A 22,574-nucleotide genomic window follows, 5' to 3' on the forward strand; every position below is an offset into this window, starting at 1 on the left:
TTTTTTTTTTTTTTACCTTGCACTGTCAGACTGAAGAGCTTCTCAACTGTGCCAACCTTGTTCTCAGCTACACATGAATACCCAGCCATGTCTGAAACCTGGACACTGAGAAGCTGTAAGTTAGGACACAAGTGTTATTCCTCACTAAAAGATGTCACAGCTGGATCTGTCTACATGCTGGCAACAGTGCACAAATCAGCAATAACTAACTTGAAGTTGAGTCCCATCCTCACTGATGTGGTGCTGAGAGTCCGTGTGCACCGGCTGCCCATCTCTCAGCCAGGAGATGACCGGAGCTGGGTGTCCAGTCACATCGCAGTGTAGGACCACAGTGCTGTTAACCACTGCTCCCATTTCCTCCATAAACTCCTTTGATACTCCAGTAATAACAGGAGGGACTATAAAAGTTAAAAACAATTAATTATTTCCATATTCATATATTTTATTGCTACTAACTTACGTATATGTGCTTGCTCACCTAGAATTTCAAGTTCAAAGTGCATGCGATCCTCCCCTGCCTCATTAACAGCCTGACACGTGTACCTTCCAGCGTCCTCCTCCTGCACTCGGGCAATTTGTAGCACTTGTCCACCTGTCAACCCATCCGATAAAATGAATCCTCAGTTACATATAACACCCACACTAATGGTTTTACATGAGACTGGAAGGAGTTTTCCCTGACCTGGGAGTAGTACCACTCCATCAGCAGAAGTGAGCTTTTGGCCATCTTTATACCAGCTCAGCTTGGGAGGGGGAATGGCATTGCTCTCACAGGACAGGCTGATTTGATGGCCCAGGACAACTTCCCGCTTCTCTACCATGTCCTCATTGTTAACGTCGTCGTCGTGTCCCAAACCCCAGGATGCTTCCCTGTTATTCACCCGGTGGAAAATCGGAGGGACTAGAAAGACGGTGGCACATTAGAGGCTGGGTCACTTTCTATTCAAAAGTTTAATATGAAACGGCTCCCAGCTACTCTACACTGAAATCACTGAACACACCTTGAATAGTGACACGAAAGTCTCTCTTGTCTTCTCCTGCAGAATTGGTGACCACGCAGGTGTACTGACCCTCATGGGACAGCATGGCGTTCTCTATGTGCAGGAAGTGGCCACTCTCCTGAATGCCAACGTGGACGTTTCCAGTCAGCAACTAAACAACAAAGAAAATACATAGTTGATGCGAAGTCCTGCTCATAGGAATCTGTGGGTTGAAGAACAAATGAATGCATCATCTCTGATACTTTAAGATTGTTCAATCACAAGTAACACAAGTGCTCTTTAAGCTTGGAGGAGTGCCCTTACGATTTCTCGCCTCTGTGAACCACTGTGTCAATAGAATATTTAGAAAAGTGGCTTAAAAACACCCTAGCTATATAGTACTTCCACCCACATTCAGAAAGAAAATCATATTTTACATCAGCCTTAATCCAATTTCTGCTTCTCATATTGTAGGTCCTGCAGAATATGCATACATGAGCACTCGCATACTGAACAGCAAAAATGAAACGGCACATCAAAACACAGCAGGTCAAGGGAAAAAAAAGAAAAGAAATCACACAGTGTTTTATGTCTTGAGGTTTAATCACTGGATTCTTCCTCTATGTCTATAATTAACTGGCTTACTCATCACACTAAATAAGGAGAGTGGAGGTGGGTTGTGCAAGAGGGGTGCTGTAATTCATACCAGTTGCCAACAGAGGCTGATAGAGGTTAGAACTTGTTCCACTGAAAACCCATTTTGATTTTAGGATGCACACCAACCTGTCCGTCTTTGAACCACTGGACTTGAGGTTCAGGGAAACCTTTGGCGAGGCAGGACAGAGTTAAGCTCCCATTAATCCGCACTTTCTGTTCCTGAGCACCAAACGTTATGGCTGTAGAGTCCCCTTCTATTTGTGGTGGGACTGAAGAGATGGAAAAAAGCTTATTAAAAAAATATATATCAAATTTGTCTCTGAGTTTTTAATCATGTTAGTAATGTAGATGACTCTTACCCAGAACGCTGAGTGAATAGTGCTTGATGGCAGTGCCAGCTGGATTTGTAGCCTTGCAGGTGTAGTGGCCGCTGCTGTCTCCCTGTGCTGAGCCTAGCCGCAGAGCCTGCCCACCACGGGTGTATGTGAGCTGGGGAGTGGACACAATAGGCTGATTGTCCTTAAGCCAGGTGATGCTGGGTGTGGGGGAGCCCTCAACATCACAGGGGAGGACCGCGGGGAAACCCAGCACCACTGACACCTCTGACGTCTCAGTTGTCCCCTTAATGGTGGGAGGGGCTGGAGTAAAAAAACAAAACAAAAACAAAAACATTAATGTTTAAAAGCCAATTTAGTTTTTACTGGCACACAGTACAGAATAAATAAAGCCACAAGGGACTGCTCTGTTTTTGTGTAGGAGACCTTCTAAAAGAGAAATGCAGCATGCAGTACTTTGGGCTATTACAGCGCATGCTCTTTAGGTGACAGAGAAATCCCCAGAATCCCACACAAAGAGAATTCAATATATGCTCATCGACCACGCAGTGTGATGTCAAATTGTGTTACTGTAGAGGCTGGGCATTCACATGAATTATATATATTATGCCCAGTAATTTTCTTTCTGAGAATGTTGCCATAACAGCAATTTAGGGAAAAATGTTGACCCAATATCCTGATTTTATAGGATTTTTTATTCTTACTGCCCATTTCAAAGGTGTGAAATCAATAAATATTGTTGAATTCAGGTCAGTGTGGTTGGGGGGGGGTCACATTTTGTGTCTCGGGGGAAAAAAAAAGTCAGAGCAAAAGCAGAAACCTTGAACGGTGAGTCTGAATTGGCGCATCTGAGATCCTGCATTGTTACTGGCCAGACACTGGTAAAGGCCCTGGTCTCTCAGTCTTACTGACTTCACCTTCAGCACCTGGCCTTCATCCACAAACTCCACATGAGGGTCTCCGTCACGGGACAGAACCCTGGAGAAAGGAAGGAAAGGATGATCCAATCAATTCAGTGCATCCTGCACCATACTGCATCCTGTGCCTGCTGCTGAATGTCACATCAATAAAGCGCTTGAATGATTCTTACTCTCCATCGCGGCTCCATTCCACTCTTGGTGCTGGTTTCCCGCTAACTCGACACTGGAACTCCACCTCCTGGCCCAGCACCACAGTTAACTCCTGCATTCGGGATGTTCCTGAGATCACAGGTGGAGCTGGCAAAAACATCACATATTCATCAACTCGTTTGCATTAAAAATTAATCAAAATACTTAAAATGCTGAATGACTGATGTTGGCTTCATGTCTCTTTTAACTCTGTACATAAAATTATTAATTATTAAATCCTCAAATCCATCTTTTATCCCATCCTCTCCCTTCTGCTTAAATACCCATGTGAAAGCAGGTTTATGAGCTCACCTTGCACCACTATGTTGTATTGTCTTTGTGTCTCTCCAGCTGAGTTTTGAGCTGTGCAGGCAAACTGTCCTGCATGTTCAGGCTGAACTCTGTAGATTCTGAGCAGTCTGTTTCCATTCTGAAGATACACCCCAGGGCTGTCCACCTGGATATACAGAAATCGAATTGAGTGTATCCATAGTGTTTAAATGTTGTTAGCATAATTGCCACTTGGTGGTATTATAATGCTAGAGATCAACAGGATACCATTCACAGTCAAAACATGTAACCTGACTTTTAGATTTGTCTGTAAATGGGAATTCAGGATGACACACTCACAGGCTTCCCATCTTTAGTCCAGGTGATTGTTGGAGACGGGATCCCAAAGGCATCACATCCCAGAGTGAGAGGCTGCTTCAAGGTGACAGTGAGGTTCAGCGGTTGGCCGTTATCTTGGATTTCAGGGGGAACTAAAGCAGTACAGAAAGAAAAGTTTTGTGCTATCATAATGCACAAAATATTCTATTAACAGTAGAAAAATAGCTATAACTTAAGTTCTCACCATTTACTTTCAGCCTAGTCTTTCTCTCCACAGAGCCTGCCTCATTAGTTGCCACACACTTGAAGTCCCCACTGTGGCTGGCAGATGCTGGGCTAATTACAAGAGCTCCATCCCTCGCCACAGAAAACTCAGATTGTACGGGATGTATCTCCAGGCCATTCTTGAACCAGCGTACTTTGGGATTAGGCGAACCTGCAGGTGTAGTGACAGGAAAAACGAGCGAGTATAAAATGAGCTTTATTGATCACATCGGACAAAAAGAAAAGTTACTTCCATCTTTCTTCCTCTGTACAGGATAACTTAATGGGCAAGCAGCCCAGACTACAAAAAAAAAAATAAAATCCAGCGCTACATTTATCTGTTGGACAGCAGGACAGCAGGGGAGTCTGTGCCAGAATGGTTAGAGTCCTTGTAGCCTGCAGGCTTAAAATTTCAAGGTCAAAGTCACACAAAGTAAAAACGCTGCATAGTGGAGTGACACAGGATGTGATAGTTAAAATTCAGATATTAAGATTTACTGCTAAACACTAGGATGAGAGTAAGCAGTGAGAGTAAGAGCTGTAAGGAAAGGAGTGGTTGAACAAGCAGTTCAAAGACACTGCTGTGTTCCCTCAGGAAAAAAAAAAGAAGCTGTGTTCTGTGGATTATTGGGTGGAAAAGAGCTACAAATGGCCAACAGCAGAAAAAAGGATCAGGGACAAGGTTCGAATTTTGTACCCCAAAACTCCCCACAACAGATTCCTAAGGCAGGGACAAACCAGGGAGACAGACTAACAGAGCAGCACAGAGGACAGACCAAACACCACACTCCCTCTGTCCCTCTCTACAGAGGTGTTACATATACAAACACCACTTGAAAAACCAAACACAGCACCGTTCCTCGATCCCCCCAAAAAAATACTAACCAGAGGAGACGCAGCACAACCAAAGGTGATGTTACCGTGTGTTTCCTCTCAGAACACGTGTTTACAGTTAAGGAGCTCTGAAGCAAATTCATTATCTCATTGCTGGGGGAAATGCATACAGATGTTGGGTTTTAGATGTTAATAGATCTCATTAGTAGACTCTGAATTTATTTGCCGGGGCTGACGAAGTCAGAGATTATCTTTTCCATGTGTTTCTCAAATAATTACCTCCATCAAATGCAATGTGCTTGTTGCTGAATTAATAATCTCCTTCTGGCAGAGACTGCGCTTTTCCCCCCTCATGCAGATAAAGCTCAAAGAAAAAAAAAAGGGGGGGGGGTCCTTGTTTGGTGCTGCTGGCTGGCTGCCTCTCCAGGGTGTCAAGAGCATCAAGCATTTCTGTGCCTTCTGAGGCCGGTGCTGTCTGCCCGTCTGTATGACTTGGAAGAAAGAAGGGCCAGTGAGGCTTCGTCTTTCTCTTCCCGTGCTTCACGGCGCACCTCAGACATCTCTGTCCTTTATCTGCCAGCAGCAGCCTGTAATTAGGATTCCGCTCCCAGCAGGCCCCGACACACAGGAAAGCAGATGTGGCTCACAGAGGCAGGAGGCAGACTGATGTTCCAGCTGTTGCTCCACATTAGACACAGTCCTCACCTTCTCTCATTGAGCTGGTTACCATGGCACATCTCCACACAAACAAAACCTGTTTGCATGGGCTGCCGCTGAGCATCCATCAGCGCATCCGCAGACGCACACCGACACTCGCTACGTTTTGATAAAACAGCAGGTCCTCCACATCCCTACAGAATGCCTCTAGTTTGCAAATAGATGTTGGGAAATAGAGACAACAGCATGCCTCTGGGTGCTGCAATGAAAAGAAGCTTTTCCTTTTAAGATGGCAACTGCAGTGACAGTGAAGCATTCTTTTGATTGTGCAAAAAAATGCATCATTGTGCTACAGATAAAATAGATTCTTTTTTTTGTGCTATGTTACAGAAACAAACCTGAACAATGACACGTCAGTTTTAGGCTCTAAAACTGAAGTTACACTTTATAAATGGCACCTTTGCAGTGAGTCCAGGCTGACTCATCTGTGAATCACTCCATACCTTTAGCAGGACACGGGATGGTGACCTTGCTGTTTGCGACTTTCTCCAAGATAACATCTCCAGGTTCTGCAAAGGACGGGGCCTCTGTGAGAACAGAAAAATATGTTAAGTGCTACTTCAAAGTGCACAGGCAACTAATAAATCAAAGGTGTGATGACATTTAGTTTTTAGGTTTTGGAGTGCGAACAAGTAAAAAGAAGCCTTTAAGGTATCTGAGCAACTTTTGTGGGAATAAGATTTAAAAGACTTTACAGATTCTCTCAGATCAACAGAGTTCCCTAATGACCAGAGAGCGCATCATCCTTTAACACCCTCAGCCATATCTTTTTAATCAGATAGTCATATTAAGATCAAGATATTTTTTTTAAGAAAGACCCATAAAAAAAATCTTGAAGTCATGCGACCATACAAACAGCATATAAGAGCAGCACGTGTAAGTCGAACTAAAACAAAGTCAAGGGTGAAACAGAGAGAATAAAAGTAATGACAGCAGTTGTTAAAAACAGCTGGTAAAACTTGAACATCTCTAAGAATAATGGGAAAATCCAGTTTTTTAAAAGTTTTTGAAAGATGCGTTTTTGGTTTAGCGGAAGTCTGAATGTCCCTGTGCACTTGGTCTCCTTGATGTTGAAAATGAGTAAATGATTAAGTAGGGATGCTGGGAAAGCATCAAAGACAGACTGAAGATGAGTAAGAGCATGTGTCGGGGAGGAACAAGGGCATGCAAACATAAAAGGGGACAGATCAGGAAGAATAGTATTATTTATGCATCATACAAATACTAGAAAGAAGAATTGATTCAGTACAAATGGGCACTAGTCTGAGTTCTTAATTTAAAGTATCCCCCCTTCATAAATGCCAATCAGATGGTCAAATAGCCCACTATTTGACCATCTGTATGGCCAGTATGCACCCAAAGTGAATGAATCTCTAAACAATGAGAAAGCCTAGAACAGGGGCACCATTAGTGAATACAAACACTAATATGACCTGTGATATTGAATAGTTATTCAGATATATCATAGAAAACAAACATGAATCACAATATATTGCAAAGATGTAATTCCTGCTTATTCTCCAAGTGAACAAGCAGAGTGTGAGGAATTTAACTTATGACATTCACCTAGAATTTCCAGCTTGATCTCCAAGGTCTCCTGTCCAGCGCTGTTCGAGGCCACGCACTGGTAGGTGCCCTGGTCAGCAAGGCTGACCTGCTGGATCCTCAGCGGTGTGGCGTTCTTTACCCCAACAGGCAATCCATTACGAAACCAGCTGACTTCAGGGCTCGGTTCTCCCTGCACTACACACGGTAAAGTCACCGTTTGGCCAATCAGGGCTTTCAGGAGGGAGGGTGCTGGCTGAATCCTGGGTTTAGCTGAGGACAAAATGAATATACTAAATACAGTGCTCTACAGATGAGTTAGTTTTGGACACTGACCCAAGCTTTGTTATCATATTCAAGTTACAGGCAATCTCCTCACATATAAGTGATATATTCACACAAGAAGTTAAAACATTTTGAGTAAACAGACTTTAAAGTTTCTAAGAAGTTCAGCTTTTACTGACGCCCCATGGAATTACCTTGAATGTGTAAATTGTAGCTTAGGGACGCATTGCCTGCTGGGTTTTCAGCGGTGCAGGTGTACAGTTTACTGTCAATCAGGCGCACATCAGTGATCTTCAGGGAGCCTGAAGGCAAAACGGTGAACCTGGGGAGTGGTTAGGGGTCAAGGGTAAAAAAAACACAGAGAAAACACAAAACTTTGAGTCAATGAAGATCTACAGACACTGTGTTCTGACAAAAATAGGTACTCCTGTTTTCTCTACTGTCATTTATATTTTACAGCATGCATTTCTAAACCCAACTCCAAAATAGTTGGAACAATGTGTAAAATGTAAATAAAAAACAGCACGCAAGCATGTATTTGCAAGTCTCACAAACCCAGATTTTACATTTTTGCTATTTCGTGAGAAATATTAACTCCTTTTGAATTTGATGGCAACAATATGTCTCAGAAAAGTTTGGATGTGGGCAAAAAAGGCTGAAAAAGTAAATGGTAATAAAAAAGACACAGTGGAGGAAACTTTTGCAACTAATTAGCTTTGTTGGCAACAGGTCAATAACATGATTGGGTATAAAAAGAGCCTCTTAGAGAGGCAGTTTCTCAAAAGTAAAAATGGGCAGAGGTTCAGTAATCTACAAAACAATATGCCAACAAAATTGTGGAACAGTTTCACAATAATGTCAAAACATGGACGCCACATTCTCTGCACTAAAAAGGAGAGGGACCATCCAGCTTGTTCTCAGCACTCAGTTCAAAAGTCTGTGTCTCTGATGGTGTGAAGGTGCATTAGTGGAATTGGCAGCTTGCACATCTGGAAAGGCACCATCAGTGCTGAAGGGTGAAGGTTTTAGAGCAACTTATGCTCTCATCCAGATGACATATTTTTCAGAGAAGGCCTTGCATATTTCAGCAAGATATTGCTAAACCACATTCTGCATCTATTACAACAGCATGACTGTTCAGTCCAGGGGCTGAACTTGTCTGCCTTGCAATACAGACCTTTCACCAACTGAAAACATCTGGTACATCATGAAACGAAAAATATGACAAAGAAGACCCTGGATTGTAGAGCAACTAGAATCCTGTATCAGACAAGAATCGGATAACGTTCCTCTCCCAAAAGTCCAGCAACTGCTCTCCTCAGTTCCCAGACCTTTCTGGACTGTTGTTAGAAGAAGAGGGGGATGCTACACAGCAGTACACACGGCTCTGTCCCAACTTTTTTGAGACGTGTTGCTTCCATCAAATTCAAAATGAGCTAATATTTTTCTCAGTTTAAACATTTGATTTGTTTTCTGTGTTCTACTGTGAATAAAATATGGATTTATGAGAGTCGCAAACCATGTTTTGCACAGTGTCCCAACTCTTTTTGGAATTGGAGTTGTATAACAACCATGCAACCTTGACAGGTAAATGTGAATTATACTGTCCAACAGTGATACTTTTTCAACTGAATCTGAAAAACAAAATATGTGTGAGGGTTGTCAGCAAAGAGCAAGAAAGCACTAAACAGAGTCTGGACCTCATACAGAGCTTAAGCACTCTGAGTTGCTGCTCTCACAATTACAATTGTCTGGGATAATTACAATGTGAAAGGGTAAGCAGTGTTTGACCTGATAATATCACCATGAGAAAAGTTGTAGGTTCAAAAAGATCAATGCATTTTTTTCTGTTTGCGTGTGCAGCTATTGTGTGTTTACGACTACGGGGTCAGGAAATGCAGATAAAGAGGAACTCGAAAGTTCGGGTTAATGGTGGAGCTAGAATGAAAGGTCACGCAGGTCTCCAAAGTCAATGTTTCATCCTTCTGAGATGAACTAAGTTCAAAGCAACACTTTGGCCCAACTTGCCATTTGTTTTATTGATGTTTGTCAAAGTCAAACAAGTGGACAGATGGTGGCAATCACACACACTCCCATACACAACCTCTACTCCAAAGTCATTCTTTGCTGCAAAAAAATAACAGCCGTGGCAAATGTAGGTTAAAGTAGTTAAATGTGGGCCAGCAACTTTAAAGGCGGGTGTGGTAACCTGAAATGCTCCAGAAGCTATCCAGCTGTATAAATGTATAATATAGAGAAATGTAAACACACCTCTGCGATTTATCTTTGATAAGTGTGTCTGCTAAGCAACTGAATTCTAACAATAACACACTCGTGTAAGTGGAAACGGGCTAGAAGCACAAAGAGCTCTGTATTTGAGCTGCACATATGGTGTAACGGCGTTCCCCCGCCTCCTCAAACAGCCGTAGGAGAGGCAGCGACATCCAGCATGAAAACCCAAAGACTGCCTCTGCAGTGGTTAATTTGAGCTCAGGCTACTGTAGTGCTGCTCGGCATGACATGAACCACCCCTCTCGCTCATCCATCACTCCCCACATTGGTGTCAAGTCATCTGTGTACACAGTGTGACTGGCCAAAGACTAACTGGGACAAATTGGTCTCATCAGGATTTGGTCTCCTATGACCAAAGAAAAAAGAAAAAAAAAATTCCCTGCCTGATACTAGGCTGAATACGTGGATATGGGAGAAATATTACCCCCACAGTTTAAGTTATTTAAACAATCAGCACCCTCTAGTCATTTCCTCTAAACCGCGGAGTGTAGCTTGAAGCAGTTAATGTTCCTTTATAGAGCCTGCCCTTTCCATAGGTCCTGCACATGCAAAGCATGACGCTGGGTTTGCTCACAGGGATGTGTTATTCTCATCAGACAGGGATAGTAAAGAGTCAGCATGTTGTTTTACTGCTGAAACACTCCAGGGAATCTGAACATCAGACAGACAGAGCGTGCATCTTTTCCACTGTCAGTCCACTTTCCGCCCCTCTTCCTGGTAAACCCCCCCCCTTCAATACTCCACCCCCCGTTTCCTTCTTCCTGACCCCACACACGTCATACTGTATCTGAGTCACCACAGCTTTCAACGCCCTCTGTCATTCCTCTATCTACACTAAATAATTCGGCCTGGTGTCTAGCCCAAAGAGACTGTCTGTCATCCATCCAGCTCGCGTCTCAGGGCAGCCTCCCTGTCTGTGCCCAGAGTGACCACACATGAAAGCCAGGAATCAGGGAACCATGTGGGACCAGATGTTCTTCCTCAGTTGAGCCAACTAGTGATGCCCGCACACAGCTCTCTGGTCTCTTCTGTCTCTGCAGAGCTGCTCTTTCAAAGCCAGAGCTCCTTGTGAAAGCTGACTCAGGTGTTAGTTAAGTCAGAGGTAAGGTATGGTTAGTACTTCTGGCTTTTGTCAGTTTATATTTGAACAATTTTACTGCATGACTCCCAGAGTGAGGTAAGGCTTCCTCTTACCCAGCTGTGACGGGGGGAATGCGATGCCCGTTTCGGCTCCATGTGACTAACGGAGAAGGACTTCCTTCAGCCTCACATGGGAGAACAACCTCTGTCCCCACCTCTGCAGCCATGTTTACTGTGTTGTCATGACCAGTCACGCCCATTATCTTTGGCACAGCTTGAAAACAAAGAAAGAAGTTGTTAGACGACCATACAGACACTTCCTTTAACTCGCTTTACATCTCTAAACACAAACTGTTTGTCTCTGTTTGCCTTACTATTGACACTCAGCTGGATCTCGCGGCTAGCATAGCCCACAGGACTGGTGGCAGTGCAGATGTAAATGCCTGCATCTTCAGCAGAGGGGTGGGGGATGTGGAGGTGTCCCTCAGAGTCAGACTGAAGAGTGGAGCTGTCCCTGGGCAGGGGCTGCCTCCCCTGGAAGAATAAGATCAGACAGAACATATTATATTATAAAAGTCCTCCACACAAGGCTGCATGGATGCTAAGATTAGTTCAAGGTTTACAACCCAACCTTTGATGTCTAATGGAATTACTGGCCACCCTTTGGATTGCTCTCTATCTGCAGTATGCGCACACAAGAATCAAGCCAGCTGCACATCCACTTGCTCTGAACATTAAAGTGCTTTAACAGATCCACTTTTATCTGACAACAAGCTAAATTTACTTGACTCTAGAGTAACATTCTGAAAATGTTAGGGGAAAGGCAGGGTGGAATATAAATCCGGCTCAGCTCAGCAACATGTAGAAAAAAACAGCGCGCTGACCTCACACAGTAACAAAGGGTATGTAATAGTGCAGGGTATTTAATCTGGCATGTTTTTTTGCCCGTTTGTTCCTTTAAAGGAAAGACGATACCACTGCAGTTCCTAATTCCAGTGGTAGAAGATAATTGAATACAATAATACTCAAATAGTGTACAAAAGTACATTTTTTGCTTTGCAATATTTATCTCACAGCTATAGCAACATCACAAATAATTAATCAGTAATATTGTAGCTGCTGTTTTTGCTGTGTTTTTGGACCCTGGATGGATAAAGCGTGTTGCCTTAGTGCTGCCTGGATGCACATAAACTTTTGTGTTTTCTTCTCGTGATATGATGAAGTGTTGTACAAGGAAGGGATGCGGGAAAGTCTTTAAATAGATTCCTAAGGTACAATAAAATAGAGTGATTTCCACCAGTCAAGCACCAATGTAGTAAAGTTGCCATGGTTACTTCCCTCCCTGGTCAGGTTAATCACGTCTTGATTGCAGTGGAAACTGTTATTGTTGGTGGTGTGTGGGGTTTTTTTTGTTGTTGTTGTTTTTGTTGGGTTTTTTTTGTGCTCTGACAAATCAAAACTGCTTAAATAAGCCCAACAAGAAAATTAGTAATTGTATTTATGTAAATGTAATCACTGTAAGTGAAGGTGATTTGAAGTGCTACAGATGTTTCCTCTCACTGTGCCTCAGGATGGACTTAAAATTAAAAACATTTTTCATAATCAGTTATTTCTTACTGATTTGACTCTGTTTCCATTAATATCATTATGCTAGTATTGACTGGATTGGTCCAAAAAAAAATGAATAAATAAAAATAAATCGCACTTTCAACTTAGATCCCATCACCACTGGGTACTGATCTTTGCTGTTGGTGGATCGTGACCAGCTTGACTAGCTATTACTTCTATACTTATTTCCAAAGTATTAATGATTATTAATTTTAAGCTGAATGGATACTAAGGGCTGACCTGGACTAGATGGTGCTGTGAAAGAACAAGCCAGTTGGTCATGCTTGATTTATTGAGATGAAGCCGAAGCTGTGAGTGTTACCTTGGACCAGACAACATCTGGTTTGGGAACTCCAGTGGCCTCGCATGATAGTCGGATGGCTGCACCCTCGTTGGCTATGTAGTGGTACGGACCAGCACTGATTTCTGGGGGCACTGTGGAAGAAGTAGGTCATAAAACACAGCTGTCTGACTGACCGTGAAGAAATGATCCGCTGCATTATCGCTGGCCTTGGCTGGCCAGCAGCATCAGCATTTGAGGCATTTCTTCATTACAAACTGATGATGAACCATGATCAGGGGCTGTCTGTCATTACATACTCATGACTCCATTTATCAAAGCATGCCCTCTTTCTATGATGAAAACAGGTGGTTGATTCATTCAAACAGTGTTTTCCTTGCTGAGTTGCCACATTTTTGGCTTAAATGGCCAAAACATGGTGCAAACTTAGCACTGAGAAAGTGCTTTCAATGACTTAAAGGAAGTACTTTTAGATTGGGTTAATATAGTTTCTTGCTGAGATTTCATTATTGCACATTAAAAAGGATGTTAGTTTAGTTTAGTTAAGCTTGGCTTATGGAAGCTTGGTGTAAAGACTTGAAGAATAGGGAAACAGTTAACCTGCCCCATCACAGGTCTTGTACACAAGTGGGCCATGCCAAAAATTGTAATTACTGGACTGACTCTAAACTACATACAGTTTTTTCAGGGGGTTATTTACAACAATCATTTGAGTCCTCAGAATTGTCTGCTGACTCTGACTTAATAGTTAATGTAAGTGTTAATTTCGTATTCCTCTAAATAGCAGACTATTGCTTTACTCTCCTACCGTGAACCTCCAGGCTGACTGTGATGTTCGTAGAGCCTGCCACATTAACCGCAGTGCATGAATAAATCCCAGTGTCCTCTGGGGCAGCCCTTTCAATGTGCAAACTGCCATCGCTCCTCAAGAATATCCTCCTATTGAGCTGGACCTGTGCAAACCAAAAAAATATTCCCGTCATACAGGAACACGGATACGATCCATGTGAGAGATGAGTTTAATGTTTGCCAGGCTTACAGGATTTCCATTCTTGGACCAGTGTCTTGCTGGAAGAGGTATTCCATCCAACAGCATGCAAGGAATACTAAGGGACTGACCAACTCCGGTGGTGATCACTGGGGCAACTTGAGCCAAGAGAGGGGGCTCTGTAAGAAAAGGATTTGAAAAGACTACTAAACAAGAGCATGGATACCGGTATATGTTTCACAGCCAGTGTGTCCTCCTGTATGTTTCTGATAAACAGATATATAGGATCACAAAAAGAGCCTAGATAAGCCTACCCAGTCCAGTGACACTAACTCTGGCCTCAGTTTTGATGGTTCCAAACTGGTTCTTGGCCTCACAGATGTATAGGCCTTCATCATCCAGCCAGACACCTATAGTCAAACACACATCATTAGAAAAGCACCACACCGTGCTGTACAGTACCTCTAAGACTAACAGCAACACTTACCAAGAAAGAAAACAGTCTATCTTTAAAAAAGAAAAAAAAAAGTTCACGCTAATAGCAGTTAAGACCCCTACTCAGTAACAAGTGGTATTATTGGTTTGACAGTGCTGTAATTAAGAGTTAAAAATAGAAAATAACAGGATTAATGGGTTTGGCTCAGCTGCTGATCCTGCTGTCCCACTCAGTAAATTCTCTGGAGATCACATCTCAGAAGATCAACATATAATTCAATTCAGTTCAAGCAAATATGAAAATATGAGCTGTCAGAATAAAGCATTAAAGATAAAATGTAATGAGTGGAGCTTGCACGTTAAACTATATGAATAGAGACATTTCTGAAAACAATGGCAGGTAAAAAAAAACTAAAAAAACCATCTGCAACAGATGGAGCCAATTCGGTCAGAGGGCAGCCGCAAATGGAAACAGTGACAGAAACAGCTCATGTAAATATGTCTGTTCCTGTCCAATATTATATTTCATAGTATAAACATTTAGTCTCAGGAGCACAAAGCATCACGGTATGTGGCTAAGAATAGTCGTGTTTCAGGCTGAAATATCTCTGGAGTTCATAACTTTGATCCTCCTGCCCTGATGAGGACAAAGAGGGACGCCTTCTCTTGCCAAATAATTAACAGCATTAAAGTGATGTAGCACATTTTAAGGAAAGTCTTTCACAGAGCAGAGGTAATGCTTTTAGCCTGATGGATATTTGAGAGGCATCAGTTTACTGTAAGTTTACCGGTGGCAATGACATCCTGTCCTCCATCTCTTAAGAAAATGTTTGCTGAATTTGATATGAAAGGCTGCACCTCTTCTATATATACGCTCACAAAATTTGAATCATGCCAGTTAGTGCAGGGAAACCGTGAGGCTGTATTAGGCTGCACAGCACACCAAAGCTCTTTGCTGTGATAGTGTTTCGTGGATAACTCACTGTGGATTAGAAGATGTCCGTTCTCCAGCTGCATTGTTTTACTGTGGCTGTCTGTCCGCATAAGAATCTGTCTGCCATCCTGTCTGCGCCAGGTCACAGTCGGCTGCGGGGAACCCCGGGCTGTGCAGGGGAGGGTGATATTCTCTCCTACGTTGGCTGTCACGTCAGCCGGTGCCTCAGAAAACAATGGACCCGCTGTGGTGCAAGATGGATTTTTTTTTTTTTTTTTTCCCTTTGTGTAAATTTGAGAGAAATACAAGTCTGATGTGGAAAACTGAAGTGTGGTCTCACCTCCAACCACCAGACTGACAGTCCCAGAGGAGGTTCCAGCAGAGCTGCTCGCCACACAGCTGTACTGACCAGCGTCGACCTCCTGCACACCTCGAATGTGCAGCGTCCCACGGTGTACGTCCTGCTCAACAAAAGGGGCAGAGCCCACCTCAAGATCACCTGCAAACACAAGTAAAATGAGCCTGTTGGTCTCTAACAAAGACATCTCCACGGTCATTTTAATGTAGGACCTGTGTATGGAGTTAACTTACCTTTGAACCAATGGACAAGGGGAGATGGAAAGCCTGTGGCTTGACACTCAAGAGTTGCATCACCACCAACAGTTACGAGTACGACCTGCTGTACCACTGTTATTCTCGGTGCCTCTGGAGGGGAGAAAAAAAAAAGTGAGATGTACATTTTTAGTCTGTAGCAATGTACCAGTTTTTCATGCAGTACTACAGTATGTAGATAGTAATGTTTGTTTACAGGCAAAAACATCAGAAAAACCTGAGGTGAATGTACAAATGATGCTTATGCTTTGCACACAGACAGCTGAGCTGAAAGGATGAGATGATCTGTGCTATAAGGTTTTCACCGCTTTGACAGATCACTGTTGTTAAAAATGACATTCAGAGACAAGTGTGTATAATACCAGCAAGCCCCAGGAAAAGGCTGCCATAATCCATCAGCGTTACAGTTTCTGTCACGCTTTAACTGACAGCAGTGAGTGAAACTTCAGGCCTACAACTGTCAGCGCTCACCAAACAAAAAGAGAAACATCACATCATGTGAGACAGAGCTGTATGCAGCCGCGCTCGCTTGCCACATACTCAACTCTATCCTACAGGATATCGTTAAAGTAAATGTGTCTTAAAAACAGTCGCCATGGGCAGAAAAAAAAAAATGTGTTGTGTCATTTGAAGTTAAAAAATGAAGACAGAAAAGAAGCAATTATTCAGAACAGAAACTTTAACAACTCCAAATGACGATAGGCTAATTCCAGCAACAATATATCTTCGCGCTGGCATCCTCAACCAGACATCTGTCGGGATGTGTTGACTTACCCGCATAACTAAGTGACACAGACTGAGAGGCAGTCCCAGCCTCATTGCTTGCCAGACATGTGTAGTTCCCAGCATCCTCTGGGAGGGCCCCTTTAATGGTTAGAACTCCAAACTGGTTCAGACTGAACCTGCAGCGCACAATAGACAGAATTCATGTTTGCCGATACTTGTTTTTGATTACAAGTGCAGATGTAAAACAGAGATTAATCTTTCTGAATTGTTATGCTGTTGTTTGGGGATTTTTTTTTTTTTTTTTTGGGGGGGGGGGGGGTTTAATGTATATTTCATGCTAACATATAAAATACTTGTGGTTTCGAAAAAACTCTTTTACATGAGTAGATGCAAATTTTCAAAGCAACACAAATAAGATGTGGCGACGAGCATGTAGTTCAAGTGGAATATAATGACTCTCTAAGTCCTTTGTGCCAGAGGTGCTGAGTGGGCTGAGAGTTCCCTTACCTCGGCCGATTAGTTAGGAACACGTTGCCTTGGCTCCAAAAGAGCCGGGGAGGGGGGGAGCCGGACGCCGAGCAGACCAGGCGGATCTCATCGCCTCGGGAGAAAGCCCGAGTCTGTGGGTGCACTTCCACAGAAGGAGCCTCTGCAGTTGAAATCAAACACAGGCAGAAAAAAAAAAAAAAAAGCAGACGATGACTCAGGCCATTGTCACGGCTGCATGATGTCATTTATAACATCCCTATCACAAGTTTAACAAGAGTAAACTTGATGCTGCGGGCTGCAAAACAATTACCAAACACTCCATATCTGACATCATAACTACATGATATTGATGAAGACAAGTTTTATATTTATTCGGTTGTTTGCTGAAATCATTACAAACATCTGAGTGCATTCCCTCATCACTTTTCAACACGCTCAGTCTTTACTGATGAGAAAAGGAAGTAGCATAATCTGATTGCAAGGAGGCTGAGGCAATAATGGAAAACAGATGACGGGGGGGGCCCCCGAAGAACTGTTAAGCCCCAGTGTGTTAAATGTTTATGCAGATGACCTGCGGGGTATCGAGCTAACATACCTCTAACGTGAAGCCACACGGTGATTCTGCTGTCTCCGTAGGCATTGGTGGCCACGCAGTGGTACTCTCCAGCATCCTGAGCCCGCACCCCGCTGATCTGCAGGAACGAGTTGGACATCAGCTTCACCCTCCCTGCTCGTGTTTGGATGGTGTGACCCGCTCGATTCCAGGTCAAATTGTGGCGCATGTTGCCCTCCACCTGACAGGACAGCACAGCCACGCCTCCCACAGAGGATGTCACATTCACTGAGGGCTTCAAGACTGGAGGAGGATCTGTTTTAATGGAACCAAAATGTCAAACTGGTCTTATCAGGAGGTGGATAAAAAAAATAATAACAGTGAAGACAATGTTTAAAACAAATATTTGCACTGACGTGCTTTTTATCTAGATTAATTGTAAGAAATGAAGCAGAGATTTTTAACTAAATGGCTGGAATGCATTTCAAAGGTTTGCTATGACTTTGATGCATTAATTCTAAAGAACTGAAGGAGAGCAGCGTACACTTGCATTGTTGTTGTGTGACATACCTCTAACAATTAACTGTGTTACAGCCCACCCCTGCCCTGCGCTGCTCTGCGCCATACACTCATACGGGCCTTCATCCTCGGCTGATGCCTTCGCAATCTCCCATGATGCCATGGCAGAATTCCTGAAACAAAGACACGTGTGGTTCATTGGCTGGCACAGTAACAGTCTTATTTCTTGTCATATGTAATGGATCTTTGGCGCGTCCACACACTGGAAATGCTTTTCATCAAAGGTCAGCTGCACTTCATGAAAGTAATTCAAACCAGAGCGTCAACACCAAGAACAAATCGTTGCTTTGTTAAATCGAATATGTAATGTTTACAAAATTAACAGCGTACAGCCACTTGTTGACAGATGAGCCAATAAAATGGAAGGGCAAGGCAGCACTAATGCTTTACAGGCGTGCCCACTGGTAAGATTAGTGAGTGACTGAATTAGAGTTTTTAAATGAGGTAATAGGCGTGTGAAGGAAGGTGAGCCAAATGTTACAGAGTGCTGAGCAAATAGAGAAGAGACTCACTGAAAGAACCTCTCCTCTCCCAGTGTAATCCCACTTCTGGTGAATCTTAGTCTGTAGGGAATGTCACTCTTTATGGAGCAGCCAATCACCGCTGGCTGCATATAGACACCCCTCACTACTTCAGGCATGCTCACAGCTGGGGGATCTACACACAAGGGAGGAACCAAAGGTTAAAGGGTATGAAGAGATTGATGAGGTATGAGAGACACTGCAGAGTGGCTTTGGTGAAGAGGGATGTCTTGCCTGGAATTATGTTGGTGTAGGAGACGCTGGACAGCCTCTGGAAGCGGTAACCCTCTTCGTCTTTGCCCGTTACCTTGATGAAGAAGCTCTGGGAAGGGGTGCGGAATTCCGGGAGACTCCACAGGCCTTGTTGGCCAAGGTCAGAGGGCAGAGGTACAGGGATCGTTCGCAAGGAGCGGCCTGAGCCTGACATGAGCTCCACATGGTTCAGATGACCCGGAGGTTTCAGGCCTGTACACTTTAGCAAAACATGGGATGGGAGTCCTGAAAGACAAAGAAGGACCGGCATGAAAAAGTTTTCTGCACATGGTCTCAGTCAAATAAAAGCACAAAGAGCTAACAGACACATGTCAGGCACCTTTTATCGGCCTCTCTCTGGTTTGGTTGAACTCTGAAACGGGTACGCTGGAGAAGCCAGCCCGGAAGTCGAGACTGCTGACTCCTGTAACCCTGAGAGTATGACGCCCAGTACAGCTTACCTTTAGAGAGAAAGTTATAGTGTTTAATAAGCCCCCTGTCATAAACAAACAAAAAAAAAGTCAGACAAAACATATTTGTGAATTATTCACCAAATAACTACCTTCAGTTTCCAGGCACCGGGTCTAGGAAACTTGAGGTTTATCACACGAGCTGAGTTGGGAATATTCAACAGTTCTTTAAGGCCCTGCTCTACGCCAACTACCCGACCTTCAAAAAAGGAGACAAAAGCAAATGTTATTTCAGAGTAAAACGTGTCTTTCTTTAAGGCACTGATAATGCTGTGGATAGATAGGAATAGATTGAAAAGGCAGGAATGCGTTTTCTACCAAAAGGATCGCTGAGCTCGATTTGTGGTGCTGGTCCACTGAGTGACACCGTGACCTCTCTAAGGCTCGGGTCAAAGGGAACTTCCCACTTGTTTTCCTGGGCACTGTCATGATTGGAGGAGAGAAGGTGGACCTTCATGGCCTGGACAGTTTCCTCTACCCACTTTAAAACCTGGCAGGAAGGAAACAACATTGCAGAACAACAACCAAGAAAGATATTCATGAGCGCATTAATCAAACTGTCAGAGAACTAAACTTCAAACGGCAGGAGACGGACAGGAAAGGACACACTGGCCTTTCTCTGGAATACCCCCACCAACCCCCTGCTTACCCTGTTCTTCATCTTTGGAGTATTCTTTCATCACAAAACTATTCCTGAGACAGATTTTGCCTAAACAAAGGAAAAGTGAAGCAGCTCAGCTGTCAAACTGATAACATACAGTTTTCTGCACTCTCAAGCATGGCTTCCCAGAAAAGCGTCTCTCACGGTGGAAGTCTGTCAAGCAGCAGTCCCGCTGCAGCAACACAGCTTTTATGAATCATAAAGCTTGTTCCTCAGAAGACAAAGCTTGGGTGGATCAGGTAGCCGTGTTTTAAAATTAAACCTAAGTATTAAACAGAATCAAGTGGGAAAGATCATTTATAGACCCACGCTAGCCATTTCCCACTTTTCTGCTTAAAGGTTTAAGCTTAAGAAGCCTGATGAGGTCATGGAGCGACACGTAAGGACTGCAGGAAACTCGCTTCTTAGTCATTCCACCGCTCTGTGCAAAGATTACCCAAAGGTGAACAAGCTGATTGTACATAATGGTAAAAACAGTCGTTACTTAGACTTTAATTTCCCTCAGCAGCTCTCCACAGGAATATCTGATGGTATAGAATTTCAGTTTTGACAGGTGCTTGGCCCTCTGGGTATAATCTTTAGTGTGGTATTGATTAAGAATGCCGTTTTCCTTTTGTTTTCTCTAAAGTAGAAACAGAAGCAGCAAAACCACTGACCTTTCACAGAGTCCTATTTCAGTGGTCACAACAGACTAAATGCCGTCCAACTTTCAAATGCTTAACAAGCAACTGCTGTCTAATATTTGTTTTCACCTCATATGGAGAGGCATCGCAGTTTAACTGTGCCTGTAATGAAGCAAAATGAAAACCTTTCCTCTGCAGGCCCTTCAGAGATGAAGCCAACGCCAACACATTTTACAACACTGACTAAAAATGAAACAGGGAAAGCCTTTGATAATTTCATTATCAGCCCTCTACTTTATGTCTATCGGGTCTGCTGGGTTCTGACAGCAGCTGGTTCCTCTTGCCTTTTTACAACTGGAAACAGCTGTAATGTCTGCCACATGTGCAGCCATCACCGTCAGAGCAGGAAACTGCTTAGAAGTGACCTACATCTATGTCTGTGTCTTATGCAGGAGAGCAGAGAGGAGTGGGCATTTCGCTGCCCTCGGACCTCAGATGAAAGGAAGAAGAAGCCCAGAGGTGGGCCAACTCGCTGTCTGGGCCACTGCGGGTCTAGAAGAGCACGCTGAGCTCTGTAGCCTCTCCCCGTCTCTACCACTGGGAATGCAGAGGATCTTAAGTCCCGTGAAACCTCATCCAGCATGTTTCAATTGAACAGGCTTACAGCGCTGTAACAGGAAGGACCCCCTGCTGCTATTCATAGAAGCATGACAGATGGGCCAGAGAAGTGTTTGCTAAAGCTGGGGTGATGCTGTATTCCCCACACTGATTCAGGTACATTACCACGCTGCAGTTAGGCAGAACAGCTAGGTCTCCAAACCTCCCAGGGGTCAGCTTATCCTTTACACAGGTTTAAACACAGGCTATTCAGGATATTTGCATGAAGATGGCTCGCTCTGAATCAAGGTTATTAGAGTGAACAAGTCCCAGATGGATCCCCTGCTCCTTCTCAGTGGGAGTTTCCACATAGAGAGGTTCAGCTACACTATAAGCAACGCTTTTGTTTAGTAGGCCTGTGGATAAATGTTATCTACATTTCATTTTATGCCTGCCAACCATTACGATTCCCTTAACTCAATGCAGCACCCGCAAACAGAGAAGACCCTGAGGCTGATGTTATAAACAACTCTTCAAGGTTCTCGAATTGTGCATATGCGCACCAACTAGAAATACAAAACAACCGGCTAGATCCTAATAAAATCTCAGGTCTTTCTGCAAAGATCACATTAATCAGCACCTGGAAGGTAAAACATCTCGTTCATCAGTGCTTCAGGCCACCGATTACTAAGGGCGGCAATAACAGGAAACACACAGATCCGTTTAAACATTTGACAGCACATCGTTGTGGTTTTATCGTCCACACTCTATGTTACCCACTTTCTCTCACTGATCGCAACCAGTCAAACTTAAAGAGCGTATAGAGCGTGTTACACAGAGCTGACAATAAGCTGTTGTGCGAGGGCCTGGAGCCAATTCCACTGGGCAGCTGTGTTGGAAGAAGGGAAGCCATGAACGATCACATCCTGGGATTAGAGAGTAAAATAAGCAGTCTGTTTTCTCTCCGCTGCCCCCCTGGAGACCACAAAAAGACATTGTATATTTCATTTGGCTGCACATTATTAAACTGCTATTAATGGAGAATATTTTGGTTAGATTTGTACTACTCCTGAGGATTTTAAAGGATTAAAGGATTTGCATTAATTTAGTAAAAGCATGCCACCCAGGAGCTAAAATCACACAGGTTAAAAAAAAAAAAAGAGAGACAGCTGACAGTAACTCAGTGTAAATCCAATAAAAAAAAAAAAAAGCATGTTTATCTGAAAATGTACACAAAGAATATGTCAAAAATACTGCAGGCTACTTTAGCATAAAGCCATCTGGAGTTGAGGTATAAGGGCCAGACTGTATTTGGTCCCCTATTCCCTTAATGCTGCAACACTAAAATGACTTTCAAGCACTCCTTAAACAGCTGGTAGGGTTATGGAGTGATAATGAAACAAGCTGCCCACACACACACACACACACACACACACACACACACACACACACACACAGACGTGGCATGTCTAGCAACATGCAAGCATGACTTGACAGGAAACAGACCCACAGACACAC

At 43.4% G+C, this 22,574-nt stretch overlaps 1 protein-coding gene across 1 annotated transcript in view; it reads right to left on the minus strand.

Annotated features, from left to right (window-relative positions):
* hmcn2 (hemicentin 2) overlaps positions 1-22,574 on the minus strand; it is a 44,793-nt gene that overhangs the window by 18,740 nt on the left and 3,479 nt on the right. The window contains exons 5-37 of the mRNA XM_030737981.1: positions 19,494-19,665; positions 19,268-19,374; positions 19,046-19,166; positions 18,688-18,951; positions 18,445-18,589; positions 17,924-18,045; positions 17,396-17,668; positions 16,819-16,960; positions 16,360-16,487; positions 15,565-15,678; positions 15,314-15,472; positions 15,023-15,217; positions 13,919-14,014; positions 13,656-13,783; positions 13,425-13,569; positions 12,638-12,750; positions 11,082-11,241; positions 10,822-10,981; positions 7,530-7,657; positions 7,072-7,323; positions 5,949-6,032; positions 3,935-4,126; positions 3,712-3,842; positions 3,394-3,538; positions 3,063-3,189; positions 2,793-2,950; positions 1,997-2,275; positions 1,764-1,906; positions 1,002-1,152; positions 683-901; positions 479-592; positions 211-398; positions 17-113 (exon numbers count right to left, since the gene is read on the minus strand). Of these exons, the coding sequence (XP_030593841.1) occupies positions 17-113; positions 211-398; positions 479-592; positions 683-901; positions 1,002-1,152; positions 1,764-1,906; positions 1,997-2,275; positions 2,793-2,950; positions 3,063-3,189; positions 3,394-3,538; positions 3,712-3,842; positions 3,935-4,126; positions 5,949-6,032; positions 7,072-7,323; positions 7,530-7,657; positions 10,822-10,981; positions 11,082-11,241; positions 12,638-12,750; positions 13,425-13,569; positions 13,656-13,783; positions 13,919-14,014; positions 15,023-15,217; positions 15,314-15,472; positions 15,565-15,678; positions 16,360-16,487; positions 16,819-16,960; positions 17,396-17,668; positions 17,924-18,045; positions 18,445-18,589; positions 18,688-18,951; positions 19,046-19,166; positions 19,268-19,374; positions 19,494-19,665 (5,152 nt within the window). The remainder of the gene's footprint in view (positions 1-16; positions 114-210; positions 399-478; positions 593-682; positions 902-1,001; positions 1,153-1,763; positions 1,907-1,996; positions 2,276-2,792; positions 2,951-3,062; positions 3,190-3,393; positions 3,539-3,711; positions 3,843-3,934; positions 4,127-5,948; positions 6,033-7,071; positions 7,324-7,529; positions 7,658-10,821; positions 10,982-11,081; positions 11,242-12,637; positions 12,751-13,424; positions 13,570-13,655; positions 13,784-13,918; positions 14,015-15,022; positions 15,218-15,313; positions 15,473-15,564; positions 15,679-16,359; positions 16,488-16,818; positions 16,961-17,395; positions 17,669-17,923; positions 18,046-18,444; positions 18,590-18,687; positions 18,952-19,045; positions 19,167-19,267; positions 19,375-19,493; positions 19,666-22,574) is intronic.

This window comes from Archocentrus centrarchus, chromosome 9, assembly GCF_007364275.1.
Source record: "Archocentrus centrarchus isolate MPI-CPG fArcCen1 chromosome 9, fArcCen1, whole genome shotgun sequence".
In the NCBI taxonomy this organism is placed as follows: domain Eukaryota; kingdom Metazoa; phylum Chordata; class Actinopteri; order Cichliformes; family Cichlidae; genus Archocentrus; species Archocentrus centrarchus.